The 15,632-nt window shown below is 66.8% G+C and overlaps 2 protein-coding genes across 7 annotated transcripts; both read left to right on the forward strand.

The window, feature by feature from the left end:
* Window positions 1–3,789: 3,789 nt before the first annotated feature.
* RNASEK (ribonuclease K) lies at window positions 3,790–8,218 on the forward strand. The gene is made up of 3 exons (XM_068924022.1): window positions 3,790–4,018; window positions 6,344–6,423; window positions 7,789–8,218. Exons 1-3 carry the CDS (start codon window positions 3,941–3,943, stop codon window positions 7,925–7,927), a joined length of 297 nt encoding a protein of 98 aa, XP_068780123.1. The 5' UTR covers window positions 3,790–3,940; the 3' UTR covers window positions 7,928–8,218.
* A 193-nt stretch (window positions 8,219–8,411) lies between these two features.
* On the forward strand, window positions 8,412–15,062 carry BACC1 (BPTF associated chromatin complex component 1). 6 transcript variants are annotated; one of them, XM_068924018.1, is made up of 7 exons: window positions 8,421–8,623; window positions 10,301–10,395; window positions 12,261–12,362; window positions 12,465–12,658; window positions 14,534–14,638; window positions 14,759–14,845; window positions 14,960–15,062. In XM_068924018.1, the coding sequence occupies exons 1-6, from the start codon at window positions 8,603–8,605 to the stop codon at window positions 14,821–14,823; spliced, it is 582 nt and encodes a 193-aa protein (XP_068780119.1). In that variant the 5' UTR covers window positions 8,421–8,602; the 3' UTR covers window positions 14,824–14,845; window positions 14,960–15,062. The 6 variants fall into 6 exon arrangements, 5 of the variants coding, with proteins under 5 accessions (XP_068780122.1, XP_068780119.1, XP_068780120.1 ...); XM_068924019.1 differs by having other exon boundaries at window positions 14,759–14,855; window positions 14,960–15,025; XR_011137190.1 differs by having other exon boundaries at window positions 8,423–8,623; window positions 14,763–14,845; window positions 14,960–15,011.
* The last annotated feature ends 570 nt before the right edge of the window (window positions 15,063–15,632 follow it).

The raw sequence follows: 15,632 nt of genomic DNA on the forward strand, positions 1-15,632 counted from the left end.
TCCCTGAGGGTACTCAGGGGGTACTTGGGGGTCCATGGAGGGACCTGGGGGGTATCTGGGGGTACTTGGGGGGTCCATGGAGGGACCTGGGGGGTATTTGGGGGTATTTGGGGGTATCTGGGGGCACTTGGGGGTCCATGGGGGAATCTGGGGAGGAATTTGGGGGTCCATGGAGGGTATCTGGGGGTACTTGGGGGGTCCATGGAGGAACCTGGGGGGTATTTGGGGGTATCTGGGGGTACTTGGGGGTCCATGGAGGGACCTGGGGGGTATTTGGGGGTACCTGGGGGTACTTGGGGGTCCATGGAGGGACCTGGGGAGGTATTTGGGGGTCCATGGAGGGTATCTGAGGGTATTTGGGGGTCCCTGAGGGCTCTCGAGGTGTACCTGGGGGTACTTGGGGGTCCATGGAGGGACCTGGGGAGGTATTTGGGGGTCCATGGAGGGTATCTGAGGGTATTTGGGGGTCCCTGAGGGCTCTCGAGGGGTATCTGGGGGTACTTGGGGGTCCATGGAGGGACCTGGGGAGGTATTTGGGGGTCCATGGAGGGTATCTGAGGGTATTTGGGGGTCCCTGAGGGCTCTCGAGGTGTACCTGGGGGTACTTGGGGGTCCATGGAGGGACTTGGGGGGGTATTTGGGGATATTGGAGGGTATCTGGGGGTACTTGGGGGTCCATGGAGGCACCTGGGGGGTATTTGGGGGGCCATGGAGGGTATCTGAGGGTATTTGGGGGTCCCTGAGGGCTCTCGAGGGGTACCTGGGGGTACTTGGGGGTCCATGGAGGGACCTGGGGGGTATTTGGGGATATTGGAGGGTATCTGGGGGTACTTGGGGGCCCCTGAGGGAAGCTGAGGGGTATCTGGGGGTACTTGGGGGTCCATGGAGGCACCTGGGGGGTATTTGGGGGTCCATGGAGGGTATCTGGGGGTACTTGGGGGTCCCTGAGGGCTCTCGAGGTGTACCTGGGGGTACTTGGGGGTCCATGGAGGCACCTGGGGGGGTATTTGGGGGTATTGGAGGGTATCTGAGGGTATTCGGGGGTCCCTGAGGGAAGCTGAGGGGTATCTGGGGGTACTTGGGGGTCCATGGAGGCACCTGGGGGGTATTTGGGGGTCCATGGAGGGTATCTGGGGGTACTTGGGGGTCCCTGAGGGCTCTCGAGGGGTATCTGGGGGTACTTGGGGGTCCATGGAGGCACCTGGGGGGGTATTTGGGGGTATTGGAGGGTATCTGAGGGTATTTGGGGGTCCCTGAGGGCTCTCGAGGTGTACCTGGGGGTACTTGGGGGTCCATGGAGGCACCTGGGGTGGTATTTGGGGGTATTGGAGGGTATCTGGGGGTACTTGGGGGTCCATGGAGGCACCTGGGGAGGTATTTGGGGGTCCATGGAGGGTATCTGAGGGTATTTGGGGGTCCCTGAGGGCTCTCGAGGTGTACCTGGGGGTACTTGGGGGTCCATGGAGGGACCTGGGGGGTATTTGGGGATATTGGAGGGTATCTGAGGGTACTTGGGGGTCCCTGAGGGAAGCTGAGGGGTATCTGGGGGTACTTGGGGGTCCATGGAGGCACCTGGGGGGTATTTGGGGGTCCATGGAGGGTATCTGGGGGTACTTGGGGGTCCCTGAGGGCTCTCGAGGTGTACCTGGGGGTACTTGGGGGTCCATGGAGGCACCTGGGGGGGTATTTGGGGGTATTGGAGGGTATCTGAGGGTACTTGGGGGTCCCTGAGGGAAGCTGAGGGGTATCTGGGGGGTACTTGGGGGGCCCTGAGGATACTTGGGGGGTATTTGAGGGTATCTGGGGGCACCTGGGGGTCTCTGAGGGTACCTGGGGGATACTTGGGGGGTATTTGGGACTCCCTGAGGGTACCCGGGGGGTATCTGGGGCTATTTGGGAGTCTAGGGTAGCTGTGAGGGTATTTGGGGGTATCAGGGGGTATGAAAGGGGTATCTAGGGGGGTACTCTGGGGGTACTTGGGGGTCTCTGAGGGTACCTGGGGGTACTGGGGAGGTCCTGGGGGTGTTGGGGGTGTTGGGGAGTCCCTGGGGGTAACTGGGGGTACTGGGGGGCTTCTGCCACCCCACAGACACAAATAGCCCTGGGGGGGGGTGCCCTGAACTGCCCCGAACTGCCCCAAACTGGCCTGAACTGCCCCAAACTGACCCCAACCAGCCCGAACTGGCCTGAACTGCCCCAAACTGGCCTGAGCTGCCCCAAACTGGCCCCAACCAGCCTGAACTGGCTTGAACTGCCCCAAACTGGCCTGAGCTGCCCCAAACTGGCCCCAACCAGCTCAAACTGGCCTGAACTGCCCCAAACTGCCCCAAACTGGCCTGAACTGCCCCAAACTGGCCCCAACCAGCCTGAACTGCCCCAAATCGGCCTGAGCTGCCCCAAACTGGCCCCAATCAGCCCGAACTGCCCCAAACTGCTCCAACTGCCCCAAATCGGCCTGAGCTGCCCCAAACTGGCCCCAACCAGCCTGAACCGGCTCAAAGCGGCCCGAGCTGCCCCAAACTGACCCCAACCAGCTCAAACTGGCCTGAGCTGCCCCAAATCGGCCCGAACTGCCCCAAAATGGCCCCAACCAGCCTGAACTGCCCCAAATCGGCCTGAGCTGCCCCAAACTGGCCCCAACCAGCTCAAACTGGCCTGAGCTGCCCCAAAATGGCCCCAACCAGCCTGAACTGCCCCAAATCGGCCTGAGCTGCCCCAAACTGGCCCCAACCAGCTCAAACTGACCCGAGCTGCCCCAAACTGGCCCCAACCAGCCTGAACCAGCTCAAACCGGCCTGAGCTGCCCCAAACTGGCCTGAGCTGCCCTGAATCAGCCTGAGCTGCCCCAAACTGGCCCCAAACTGGCCCCAACCAGCCTGAACCGGCTCAAATCGGCCTGAGCTGTCCCAAACTGGCCCCAACCAGTCTGAACCAGCTCAAACCGGCCTGAGCTGCCCCAAACTGGCCTGAGCTGCCCTAAATCAGCCTGAGCTGCCCCAAACTGGCCCCAAACTGGCCCCAACCAGCCTGAACTGGCTCAAACTGGCCTGAGCTGCCCCAAACTGGCCTGAGCTGCCCCAAACTGGCCCCAAACTGGCCCCAACCAGCCTGAACTGGCTCAAACTGGCCTGAGCTGCCCCAAACTGGCCCCAACCTGGCCCCAACCAGCCTGAACTGGCTCAAACTGGCCTGAGCTGCCCCAAACTGGCCTGAGCTGCCCTGAATCAGCCTGAGCTGCCCCAAACTGGCCCCAACCTGGCCCCAACCAGCCTGAACTGGCTCAAACTGGCCTGAGCTGCCCCAAACTGGCCTGAGCTGCCCTGAATCAGCCTGAGCTGCCCCAAACTGGCCCCAAACTGGCCCCAACCAGCCTGAACTGGCTCAAACTGGCTTGAGCTGCCCCAAACTGGCCCCAAACTGGCCCCAACCAGCCTGAACTGGCTCAAACTGGCCTGAGCTGCCCCAAACTGGCCCCAAACTGGCCCCAAATCAGCCTGAACTGGCTCAAACTGGCCTGAGCTGCCCCAAACTGGCCCCAAACTGGCCCCAAATCAGCCTGAACTGGCTCAAACTGGCCTGAGCTGCCCCAAACTGGCCTGAACCGGCTCAAACCGGCCCGAACCAGCGCCCCACACCTCCCCTTTCCCCCACTCCCCCCCCCCATTCCCCTCAGGTAGCGGGAATGGTCTCGGCCGGCCGGTCCCACCGCGCGCGCGGGGTGATGGGGGCGCCCCAAGCGCCACCCCCACGCCGCCGGGGCGCGGGTGGTTTCGTCCGGGGGGAGGGGGCGGGGCCTGGCGCGCGGGGGCGGGGCGGGCCGCCTCAGTCTGCTGCGTCGGCTCGGCCTCGCAGCAGGGCGGAGGGGGAGCTCGGCGCCGCCCGGTCCCTTCGCCTCAGGCCTCCCGGTTCCCCTCCTCTTCCTCCTCCTCCCGCCGCCGCCATGGTCTCCTTGCTCTGCTGCGGGCCCAAGTTGGCCGCCTGCGGCATCGTCCTCAGCGCCTGGGGCGTCATCATGCTGGTGAGGGGGCGCCGTGGGGCTTGGGGGGTGGGGGGGCAGGAGGTAGCGAGGTCTATGGGGCTTGAGGGGGGGGTGTTGTGGGGCCTTGGAGGGGATTTTAAGGGGCCGGGGGGGTTGTCTGTGGGGCTGAGGGGGGTCTGTGGGGCGTTGTGTGGGGCTGGAGGGCTTTCAGGGGTTGGGGGGGGCTATGGGGCAGTGCATGGGGCTGTAGGGGGGATCTGTGGGGCTGTGGGGGGCCATGGGGCAGTGCCTGGGGCTGTAGAGGGATCCATGGGGCTGGGGGGAATCTGTGGGGCAGTGCATGGGGCTGTAGGGGGGGATCTGTGGGGCTGTGAGGGCCCATGGGGCTGTAGGGGGGATCCATGGGGCTATGGGGGGGCCATGGGGCAGTGCATGTGGCTGTAGAGGGGGTCTGTGGGGGGCCATGGGGCTGTAGGGGGGATCTGTGGGGCTGTGGGGGGCCATGGGGCAGTGCATGGGGCTGTAGGGGGGATCTATGGGGCTGTGGGGGGCCATGGGGCAGTGCATGGGGCTGTAGGGGGGATCTATGGGGCTGTGGGGGGCCATGGGGCAGTGCATGGGACTGTAGGGGGGATCTGTGGGGCTGTGGGGGGCCATGGGGCAGTGCCTGGGGCTGTAGAGGGATCTGTGGGGCTGTGGGGGGCCATGGGGCAGTGCATGGGGCTGTAGAGGGATCTGTGGGGCTGGGGGGGGCCATGGAGCAGTGCCTGGGGCTGTAGGGGGGATCTATGGGGCTGTGGGGGGCCATGGGGCAGTGCCTGGGGCTGTAGAGGGATCTGTGGGGCTGGGGGGGACACTGCATATGGCTGGGAGGGGATCCATGGGGCTGTAGAGGGATCTATAGGGTTGGGGGGGTTGGGGGGCAGTGCATGGGACTGGAGGGGGATCCGTGGGGCTGGGGGGGATCCATGGGGCTGGGGGGGGATCCATGGGGTGGTGCATGGGGCTGTGCGGGGCAGTGCATGGGACTGTGGGGGATCCATGGGGCAGTGTATGGGGCTGTATGGGGGATCTGTGGGGCTGGGGGGGAACTATGGGGCAGTGCATGGGACTGGAGGAGGATCTGTGAGGCTGGAGGGGGGGATCCATGGGGTGGTCCATGGGGCTGGGGGGGTATCTATGGGGCCCTGCATACAGCTGGGGGGGGGATCCATGGGGCTGGGAGGGGATCCATGGGGTCCTGCATACGGCTGGGGGGGGATCCATGGGGCTAGGGGGGATCCATGGGGTCCTGCATACGGCTGGGGGGGATCCATGGGGCTGGAGGGGGGATCCATGGGGCCCTGCATACAGCTGGGGGGGATCCATGGGGCTGGAGGGGGGATCCATGAGGCCCTGCATACGGCTGGGGGGGATCCATGGGGCTGGAGGGGGGATCCATGGGGCCCTGCATACGGCTGGGGGGGGATCCATGGGGCTGGAGGGGGGATCCATGGGGCCCTGCATACAGCTGGGGGGGGATCCATGGGGCTGGAGGGGGGATCCATGGGGCCCTGCATACGGCTGGGGGGGATCCATGGGGCTGGAGGGGGGATCCATGGGGCCCTGCATACGGCTGGGGGGGATCCATGGGGCTGGAGGGGGGATCCATGGGGCCCTGCATACGGCTGGGGGGGATCCATGGGGCTGGAGGGGGGATCCATGGGGCCCTGCATACGGCTGGGGGGGATCCATGGGGCTGGAGGGGGGATCCATGGGGCCCTGCATACGGCTGGGGGGGATCCATGGGGCTGGAGGGGGGATCCATGGGGCCCTGCATACAGCTGGGGGGGATCCATGGGGCTGGAGGGGGGATCCATGGGGCCCTGCATACGGCTGGGGGGGGATCCATGGGGCTAGGGGGGATCCATGGGGCCCTGCATACGGCTGGGGGGGGAATCTATGGGGCTGGGTGGTGGTGGGGGGGCAGGCTACACAGTTCAGGTGCCCTATGGGGCTGAGGCAGCATCTATGGGGCAGCAGCAGCGGAATGGGGGGAGGCTACAGCGCCCCGAAACGAGAGAAAACAGGCGCTCTCCGTCGTCGTTCCCCCCCCACAACCTGCTATGGGGCAGAAGCCCCCCCCCCCCCCACTTCCCCCTGCAGCACCCGCTTCCCCTCAGGCGCCTCTGCGTCACCCGTCCGTCCCCGTCACCCCGGGGTGGCTCCGGTTGACGCCGGTCAGCTCCGGCAGCCTGTTGCGTGTAAACAGGCGCTGAGCGGCTGACGAGGAGAACCCCGCGCGCCGCCGGACGTTTCCCGGGGTTACGCACGGCGCTGTACGTTTCTTCCCCCCCCCCCCAAAAAAAAACACCCCCCCCCCAGGTCCTCCTGGGCATCTTCTTCAACGTCCACTCGGCTGTGCTCATAGAGGACGTCCCCTTCACCGAGGAGGACTTCAAGGAGTGAGTGCCCCGGGGGTTGGGGGGGGGGGCACGGCTTTTTGGGGAGGGGATGGGGGAAAACGGGGGCTACAGCCCGCTGCTTATTATTTTTGGGGGAAGGCGGGGGGAGGAAATGGGGCTGGGGGTGGGCGCTTTGGTTGGGAGGGGGGAAGGCAGGATGGGGCTCAGTTTGGGGTGGGGGTGATGGAGGGGGGAAACAGCACGACTCACGTCTGAGCCCTGTTGTTTCGGGGACAGGCGGCAGGGACGGGGTCGAGCCCTATTGCTTCGCGGAACAGGCGGCGAGGACGGGGTCGAGCCCTGTATTTTTGGGGAACAGGCGGCAGGGACGGGGTCGAGCCCTATTGTTTCGCGGAACAGGCAGCAGGGACGGGGTCGAGCCCTGTTTTTTGGAGAACAGGCGGCAGGGACGGGGTCGAGCCCTATTGCTTCGCAGAACAGGCAGCAGGGACGGGGTCGAACCCTGTTTTTTGGGGAACAGGCGGCAGGGACGGGGTCGAACCCTGTTTTTTGGGGAACAGGCGGCAGGGACGGGGTCGAGCCCTATTGTTTCGCGGAACAGGCAGCAGGGACGGGGTCGAGCCCTGTTTTTTGGAGAACAGGCAGCAGGGACGGGGTCGAGCCCTATTGCTTCGCGGAACAGGCGGCGAGGACGGGGTCGAGCCCTGTATTTTTGGGGAACAGGCGGCGAGGACGGGGTCGAGCCCTATTGTTTCACAGAACAGGCAGCAGGGACAGGGTCGAACCCTGTATTTTTGGGGAACAGGCGGCAGGGACGGGGTCGAGCCCTATTGTTTCGCGGAACAGGCAGCAGGGACGGGGTCGAGCCCTGTTTTTTGGAGAACAGGCAGCAGGGACGGGGTCGAGCCCTATTGCTTCGCAGAACAGGCAGCAGGGACGGGGTCGAACCCTGTTTTTTGGGGAACAGGCGGCAGGGACGGGGTCGAACCCTGTTTTTTGGAGAACAGGCGGCAGGGACGGGGTCGAGCCCTATTGCTTCGCGGAACAGGCAGCAGGGATGGGGTCGAACCCTGTTTTTTGGGGAACAGGCGGCAGGGACGGGGTCGAGCCCTATTGTTTCGCAGAACAGGCGGCAGGGACGGGGTCGAGCCCTGTTTTTTGGGGAACAGGCAGCAGGGACGGGGTCGAGCCCTATTGCTTCGCGGAACAGGCGGCGAGGACGGGGTCGAGCCCTGTATTTTTGGGGAACAGGCGGCGAGGACGGGGTCGAGCCTTGTTTTTTTTTTTTTCCCGGGGGGTGGGAGAGGGTGAAAGGAAGGACGACGGGGGTCTTGCCCGGCTCACGGCGGGGCCGTCCCTGACGGCTGTCCCACCCCCTTCCCCGCGTCACCCCCTTCCCCGCAGCGGACCGGAGAAGATTTACCGCCTGTACGAACAGGTCAGCTACAACTGTTTCATCGCGGCCGGCCTCTACGTGCTGCTCGGCGGCTTCTCCTTCTGCCAGGTCCGGCTCAACAAGCGCAAGGAGTACATGGTCCGCTAGACCGCGGAAAGCGGGGGGGGGTCCGGCTGCCCCCACCCCTTATTTATTTACCCCCCCCCGGGGGGGGGGGCTGCGTCGGACCCCCTGGGACTTGCCGCACCCCCTCAGACCCCCCTTTTTCACCCCAAACCCCCCCGTCTTCCCCAAACCTCCCCCCCCCCCCATCGCAATGGTTTCCTTTGGATTTTGGGGAGGGGGCAAAGGCTTTGGGGGGGGGGTCTCCCCCCTGGAGCCGCCCTCCTCCCTCTTTATGGACCAATCTCTCTAATAAAGCGTGTAAAGGCCTCGGGATGGGGTTTTTTTGGGGTTTCTTTTTTTTGGGGGGGGGGGTTTGGGGGAGGGAAGCTGGTGGTGTAAAACCCCCCCCCCCGCCGCGGGAGGAGTGAAGACCATCGAGCGCAGCCCAGAGCGGTCGCTAGTCGCGGAAGAGGAAGTGGCCTCGCCTCCAACCATAGAGTGGAGGGGGCGGGGCTAGGGGGAGGGGGTTTTTAAACCATAGAGCGGTGCGGCCCGCGCGGGCCGCACCATAGAGGCGGCGGCGGGGGGGGGGGGTGGGGACAGAGCGTCGCCGCCGGTAACACCGGCGAGCCGGCCCGTACGGGCCGCGCCGCCACCATAGAGGAGCCGGGGCCAGAGCGGCGGCGGCGGCGGCTGGAGGGGCCGGGGGCGGGAGCCATGACGTCAGCGTCCACCAAGGTGGGGGAGATCCCGGTTCCGGTCCCGGTTTTTTGGGGGGGGGGGGGGGGTGTCCTGGTCCCGGCGGGGCCGACTGGGTCTTACTGGGGCGGTTGTGGTGCCGGTTCCGGTCCCGGCGGGGCCGACTGGGTCTTACTGGGGCACTTCTAGTCCCATGGGACGATTTAGGTCTTACTGGGGCGGTTCTGGTCCCAGTTGGGTGACATGGGTGTTACTGGGGTGGTTCTGGTCCCAGTTCTGGTCCCAGTTGGGTGACATGGGCGTTGCTGGGGCAGTTCTGGTCCCAGTTCTGGTCCCAGTTCTGGTCCCAGTTGGGTGACATGGTCGTTACTGGGGCGGTTGTGGTCCCAGTTCTGGTCCCAGTTGGGTGACATGGGTGTTGCTGGGGTGGTTCTGGTCCCAGTTCTGGTCCCAGTTGGGTGACATGGGCGTTACTGGGGCAGTTCTGGTCCCAGTTCTGGTCCCAGTTCTGGTCCCAGTTGGGTGACATGGTCGTTACTGGAGCGGTTGTGGTCCCAGTTCTGGTCCCAGTTGGGTGACATGGGTGTTGCTGGGGTGGTTCTGGTCCCAGTTCTGGTCCCAGTTGGGTGACATGGGCGTTGCTGGGGCAGTTCTGGTCCCAGTTGGGTGATATGGGTGTTACTGGGGTGGTTCTGCTCCTGGTTCTGGTCCCAATTGGGTGATATGAGTGTTACTGGGGTGGTTCTGCTCCCAGTTCTGGTCCCAGTTGGGTAATATGGGTGTTACTGGGGTGGTTCTGCTCCTGGTTCTGGTCCTAGTTGGGTGATATGGGTGTGAATGGGGTCATTCTGGTCCCAGTTGGGTGACATGGGTGTTATTGGGGTAGTTCTGGTCCCAGTTCTGGTCCTAGTTGGGTGATATGGGTGTTACTGGGGCGGTTCTGGTCCTAGTTGGGTGATATGGGTGTTACTGAGGCGGTTCTGGTCCCAGTTGGGTGATATGGGTGTTACTGGGGCAGTTCTGGTCCCAGTTCTGTTCCCAGTTGGGTGATATGGGTGTTGCTGGGGTGGTTCTGGTCCCAGGTGGGTGACATGGGTGTTATTGGGGTAGTTCTGGTCCCAGTTCTGTTCCCAGTTGGGTGATATGGGTGTTACTGGGGCGGTTCTGGTCCTAGTTGGGTGATATGGGTGTTACTGGGGCGGTTCTGGTCCTAGTTGGGTGATATGGGTGTTGCTGGGGTGGTTCTGGTCCCAGGTGGGTGACATGGGTGTTATTGGGGTAGTTCTGGTCCCAGTTCTGTTCCCAGTTGGGTGATATGGGTGTTACTGGGGCGGTTCTGGTCCTAGTTGGGTGATATGGGTGTTACTGGGGCAGTTCTGGTCCCAGGTGGGTGACATGGGTGTTACTGGGGTGGTTCTGCTCCTGGTTCTGGTCCTAGTTGGGTGATATGGGTGTTGCTGGGGTGGTTCTGCTCCCAGTTCTGTTCCCAGTTGGGTGTTATGGGTGTTATTGGGGTGGTTCTGCTCCCAGTTCTGGCCCATAGGGCCATATGGGTCTTATTGGGTTGGTTCTCATCCAGTTCTGGTCCTGCTTCTGGTCCGTGGGGCGCTTTGGGTTAGATTGGCGTGGTTCTGCTCCTGGGTCTGGTCACGCGGGGTGATCCTGGTGCCGGTTCTGGTGCCGGTTCTGGTCCCGCTACCCGCCGGCTCCCTACAGGTCGGCGAGATCTTCTCGGCCGCCGGCGCCGCCTTCACCAAGCTGGGCGAGCTGACGATGCAGCTGCACCCCGTGTCCGACTCCTCCCCGGCCGGGTGAGTGCGCCTGGGGGGGCCCTTGGGGGCCGGAGAGGGGTCACTATGGGGCCGGTGGGGGTCCCTAAGGGGTCGTGAGGGTCCTCATGGGGTCTGTGATGTCCCCATGGGGCCTGTGATATCTCTGGGGGGTTCATGGTGGCCTCAGTGGTGTCCCCAATGGGGTTACCAGGGTCCTATGGGGCCTGCAGGGTCCTCATGGAGTCATGGGTGGTCACTCTGAGGTCACAGGTGTTCCTATGGGGTCATGAGGGTCCTCATGGGGTCTGTGATGTCCCCGTGGGGGCTGTGATATCTCTGGGGGGTTCATGGGGGCCTCGATGGTGTCCCCAATGGGGCCGCCAGTGTCTCTATGGGGCCTGCAGGGTCCCCATGGAGTCATGGGAGTCACTGTGGGGGCGTGGAGGTCCCCCTAGGGGTCATGGGTGTCCCTATGGGGTCACAGGTGTCCTTATGGGGTTGTGGGAGTCTCCCTGGGGTTGTGAGGGTCCCTGTGGGGTCTATAGTGTCCCCCTTGGGGCCCCTATGGGGTCATGGAGGTCTCCAAGGGGGCCTCTGGCATCTCCATGGGGTTCCCTAGGGGGTCACCAGGGTCCCCATGGGACCATGCAGGTCCCCATATGGTTGTGGAGGTCCCCATGGGGTCACCAGGGTCCCTGTAGCAGGATTAGGGGCAGGAGGGGCCCTGGGGGGACACCGTGGGGCAAAAGGGGACCCCAGGGGAACACTGTGGGGCAGGAGGGGACCCCAGGGAGGACGCCGTGGGGCAGGAGGGAAGCCCAGAGGATGCTGTGGAGCAGGTCTAGGGGCAAGAGGCCACCTGAGGAGCACCGTGGGGCAAAGATAGGGACAGGAAGGGACCCGGGGGGACGCCGTGGGGCAGGAGGGGACCCAGGGGGATGCCCTGGGGCAGGAGAGGACCCCAGGGGGATGCCGTGGGGCAGGAGGGGACCCCAGAAGATGCCGTGGGGCAGGAGAGGACCCCAGAAGATGCCGTGGAGCAGGTCTAGGGGCAAGAGGCCACCTGAGGAGCACCGTGGGGCAAAGATAGGGACAGGAAGGGACCCGGGGGGACGCCGTGGGGCAGGAGGGGACCCCAGGGGGACGCTGTGGGGCAGGAGGGGACCCCAGGGAGGACACCGTGGGGCAGGAGGGAAGCCCAGAGGACGCTGTGGAGCAGGTCTAGGGGCAAGAGGCCACCTGAGGAGCACTGTGGGGCAAAGTTAGGGACAGGAAGGGACCCAGGAGGACGCCGTGGGGCAGGAGGGGACCCCAGGGAGGATGCTGTGGGGCAGGAGGGGACCCCAGGGAGGATGCTGTGGGGCAGGAGAGGACCCCAGAAGATGCCGTGGAGCAGGTCTAGGGGCAAGAGGCCACCTGAGGAGCACCGTGGGGCAAAGATAGGGACAGGAAGGGACCCGGGGGGACGCCGTGGGGCAGGAGGAGACCCCAGGGGGACGCTGTGGGGCAGGAGGGGACCCCAGGGAGGACGCCGTGGGGCAGGAGAGGACCCCAAAAGATGCCGTGAAGCAGGTCTAGGGGCAAGAGGCCACCTGAGGAGCACCGTGGGGCAAAGATAGGGACAGGAAGGGACCCGGGGGGACGCCGTGGGGCAGGAGGAGACCCCAGGGGGACGCTGTGGGGCAGGAGGGGACCCCAGGGAGGACACCGTGGGGCAGGAGAGGACCCCAGAAGATGCCGTGGAGCAGGTCTAGGGGCAAGAGGCCACCTGAGGAGCACCGTGGGGCGAAGTTAGGGACAGGAAGGGACCCGGGGGGACGCCGTGGGGCAGGAGGGGACCCCAGGGGGACGCCGTGGGGCAGGATTAGGGGTACCCTGACCCCCCCCCCGCCCGCCCCCGCCAGGGCCAAGTGGACGGAGACGGAGATCGAGATGCTGCGGGCCTCGGTGAAGCGCTTCTGCGAGGACCTGAACCGCATCAGCGCCCTCATCAAGGACCGCACGGTGTAAGGGGAGGGGGGGGGGGCTTTTTTGGGGGGGGGGGGGACAACCCCAGCTACCTGCCCCGGCCCCCCCCCCCCGAATTTCATCCCCCCCCCCCACCCCAGGGCGCAGATCAAGGCGACGGCCAAGCGCAAGGCCTACGAGGACAGCGGGGTGCCCCTGCCCGCCGACTCGCCCAAGAAGGGGCCCCGCAAAGGCGGCGGGGGGGCCGCCCCCGGCCCCCCCGGCCCGGGCGCCGCCGCCCCCCCGCCGGGGGGGGCCCTGCCCGACCCCCCCTCCAAGAAACAGAAGAGTTCAGGTGAGCGGCTCTTTTTTTTTTTTGGGGGGGGGGGGGGTCCATCCTTCTTTGGCCCCCCCCTTCTCCTCCCTGATGCCCTCCCCCCCCTTTTGATCCCAGGGGTTCCCGATTTTTAGCCCCCCCCCCCCCCCCGGGGGTCCCCATGTCACCTCTGGGGTCCCTGTGTCCCCCCCCCGGGGTGCTGCGACCCCTTTCAGGGTCCCCATCTCCTCCCTGACACCCCCCCCCTTTGATCCCTGGGGTCCCCAAGTCCCCCCCCCCCGGGGGTCCCCATGTCACCTCTGGGGTCCCCCAGACCCCCCCGGGGTCCCCATCTCCTCCCTGACACCCCCCCCTTTGATCCCTGGGGTCCCCAAGTCCCCCCCCCCGGGGGTCCCCATGTCACCTCTGGGGTCCCCCTGACCCCCCCGGGGTCCCCATCTCCTCCCTGACACCCCCCCCTTTGATCCCTGGGGTCCCCAAGTCCCCCCCCGGGGGTCCCCATGTCACCTCTGGGGTCACCCTGACCCCCCCAGGGTCCCCATCTCCTCCCTGACACCCCCCCTTTGATCCCTGGGGTCCCCAAGTCCCCCCCCCGGGGGTCCCCATGCCCAAGTCCCCCCCCCGAGGGTCCCCATGTCATCTCTGGGGTCCCCCTGACCCCCCCAGGGTCCCTATCTCTTCCCTGACACCCCCCCTTTGATCCCTGGGGTCCCCAAGTCCCCCCCCGGGGGTCCCCATGCCCAAGTCCCCCCCCCGAGGGTCCCCATGTCACCTCTGGGGTCCCCCTGACCCCTCCGGGGTCCCCATCTCCTCCCTGACACCCCCCCCTTTGATCCCTGGGGTCCCCAAGTCCCCCCCCGGGGGTCCCCATGCCCAAGTCCCCCCCCTGGGGGTCCCCATGTCACCTCTGGGGTCCCCCTGACCCCCCCGGGGTCCCCATCTCCTCCCTGACACCCCCCCCTTTGATCCCTGGGGTCCCCAAGTCCCCCCCCCCCAGGGGTCCCCATGCCCAAGTCCCCCCCTGGGGGTCCCCATGTCACCTCTGGGGTCCCCCTGACCCCCCCGGGGTCCCCATCTCCTCCCTGACACCCCCCCCCTTTGATCCCTGGGGTCCCCAAGTCCCCCCCCGGGGGTCCCCCTGCCCAAGTCCCCCCCTGGGGGTCCCCATGTCACCTCTGGGGTCCCCCTGACCCCTCCGGGGTCCCCATCTCCTCCCTGACACCCCCCCCTTTGATCCCTGGGGTCCCCAAGTCCCCCCCCCCCAGGGGTCCCCATGCCCAAGTCCCCCCCCCCGGGGGTCCCCATGTCATCTCTGGGGTCCCCCTGACCCCCTCGGGATCCCCATCTCCTCCCTGACACCCCCCCCTTTGATCCCTGGGGTCCCCAAGTCCCCCCCCCCCAGGGGTCCCCATGCCCAAGTCCCCCCCCCCGGGGGTCCCCATGTCACCTCTGGGGTCCCCCTGACCCCCCCGGGGTCCCCATCTCCTCCCTGACACCCCCCCTTTGATCCCTGGGGTCCCCAAGTCCCCCCCCGGGGGTCCCCATGTCACCTCTGGGGTCACCCTGACTCCCCCAGGGTCCCCATCTCCTCCCTGACACCCCCCCTTTGATCCCTGGGGTCCCCAAGTCCCCCCCCCGGGGGTCCCCATGCCCAAGTCCCCCCCCGGGGGTCCCCATGTCACCTCTGGGGTCCCCCTGACCCCCCCAGGGTCCCCATCTCCCTCCCACCACCCCCCTGGGCGTCCCCACCTCACCCCTGGGACCCCCCCTGCACCCCCCGTCTTTCGCCCAGCTCCTCCCCAAAGCCCCCCGTAGCCCTCAGGGACCCTCCCCCCCCCCCGTATTTTTTTAACCCCCCCCTCCCCAATTTCCTGTCCCCCCCCCCCCCCATAGACGTCACCCTGAGCGCCCTCAACGACTCGGACGCCAACAGCGACCTCGTGGACATCGAGGGGCTCGGCGAGACCCCCCCGGCCAAGAAGCTCAACTTCGACCAGGGTACGGCGGGCGGGGGGGGACACGCGGGGACCCCGACGCGGGGCCGGGATGGGGGTGTCCCCCCCCCCCGTCCCCCCCCCTCCGCCACCGCCGCTCTTGTCACCTCTCTCCCTCTTTCAGACAGCCTGAACCTCGACTCCGGGCTGCTCGTCACCTCCGGAGACCTGTCCCTGCTGTCCCGCTGACCCCCCCGGGACCCCCCCGGGACCCCCAGGGACCCCCAGACCCGTCCCTGCTGTCCCGCTGACCCCCCCGGGACCCCCCCGGGACCCCCAGGGACCCCCAGACCCGTCCCTGCTGTCCCGCTGACCCCCCCGGGACCCCCCCGGGTCACCCAGGGACCCCCAGACCTGTCCCTGCTGTCCCGCTGACCCCCCCGGGACCCCCAGGGTCACCCCCGGGACCCCCAGACCCGTCCCTGCTGTCCCGCTGACCCCCCCGGGACCCCCCGGGTCACCCCAGGGACCCCCAGACCCGTCCCTGCTGTCCCGCTGACCCCCCCGGGACCCCCCCGGGACCCCCAGGGACCCCCAGACCTGTCCCTGCTGTCCCGCTGACCCCCCCGGGACCCCCCCGGGATCCCCCCAGGGACCCCCAGACCTGTCCCTGCTGTCCCGCTGACCCCCCCGGGACCCCCCCGGGATCCCCCCAGGGACCCCCAGACCTGTCCCTGCTGTCCCGCTGACCCCCCCGGGACCCCCCCGGGACCCCCAGGGACCCCCAGACCTGTCCCTGCTGTCCCGCTGACCCCCCCGGGACCCCCCCGGGATCCCCCCAGGGACCCCCAGACCTGTCCCTGCTGTCCCGCTGACCCCCCCGGGACCCCCCCGGGATCCCCCCAGGGACCCCCAGACCTGTCCCTGCTGTCCCGCTGACCCCCCCGGGACCCCCCCGGGACCCCCCCGGCACCCCCCGGGTCACCCAGGGACCCTCAGACCCATCCCTGCTGTCCCGCTGACCCCCCCGGGACCCCCAGGGACCCCCAGACCTGTCC

This window comes from Struthio camelus, chromosome 37, assembly GCF_040807025.1.
Source record: "Struthio camelus isolate bStrCam1 chromosome 37, bStrCam1.hap1, whole genome shotgun sequence".
Lineage (NCBI taxonomy): Eukaryota > Metazoa > Chordata > Aves > Struthioniformes > Struthionidae > Struthio > Struthio camelus.

Excerpts from the sequence above, each read along its gene's own strand:
- RNASEK (XM_068924022.1), top strand. The coding sequence starts at position 3,941 with ATGGTCTCCTTGCTCTGCTGCGGGCCCAAGTTGGCCGCCTGCGGCATC. Across the intron at positions 4,019-6,343 it reads CCTGGGGCGTCATCATGCTG|GTCCTCCTGGGCATCTTCTT; the intron begins GTGAGGGGGCGC and ends CCCCCCCCCCAG. Across the intron at positions 6,424-7,788 it reads ACCGAGGAGGACTTCAAGGA|CGGACCGGAGAAGATTTACC; the intron begins GTGAGTGCCCCG and ends CCTTCCCCGCAG.
- BACC1 (XM_068924018.1), top strand. The coding sequence starts at position 8,603 with ATGACGTCAGCGTCCACCAAG. Across the intron at positions 10,396-12,260 it reads TCCGACTCCTCCCCGGCCGG|GGCCAAGTGGACGGAGACGG; the intron begins GTGAGTGCGCCT and ends CGCCCCCGCCAG. Across the intron at positions 14,639-14,758 it reads GAAGCTCAACTTCGACCAGG|ACAGCCTGAACCTCGACTCC; the intron begins GTACGGCGGGCG and ends TCCCTCTTTCAG.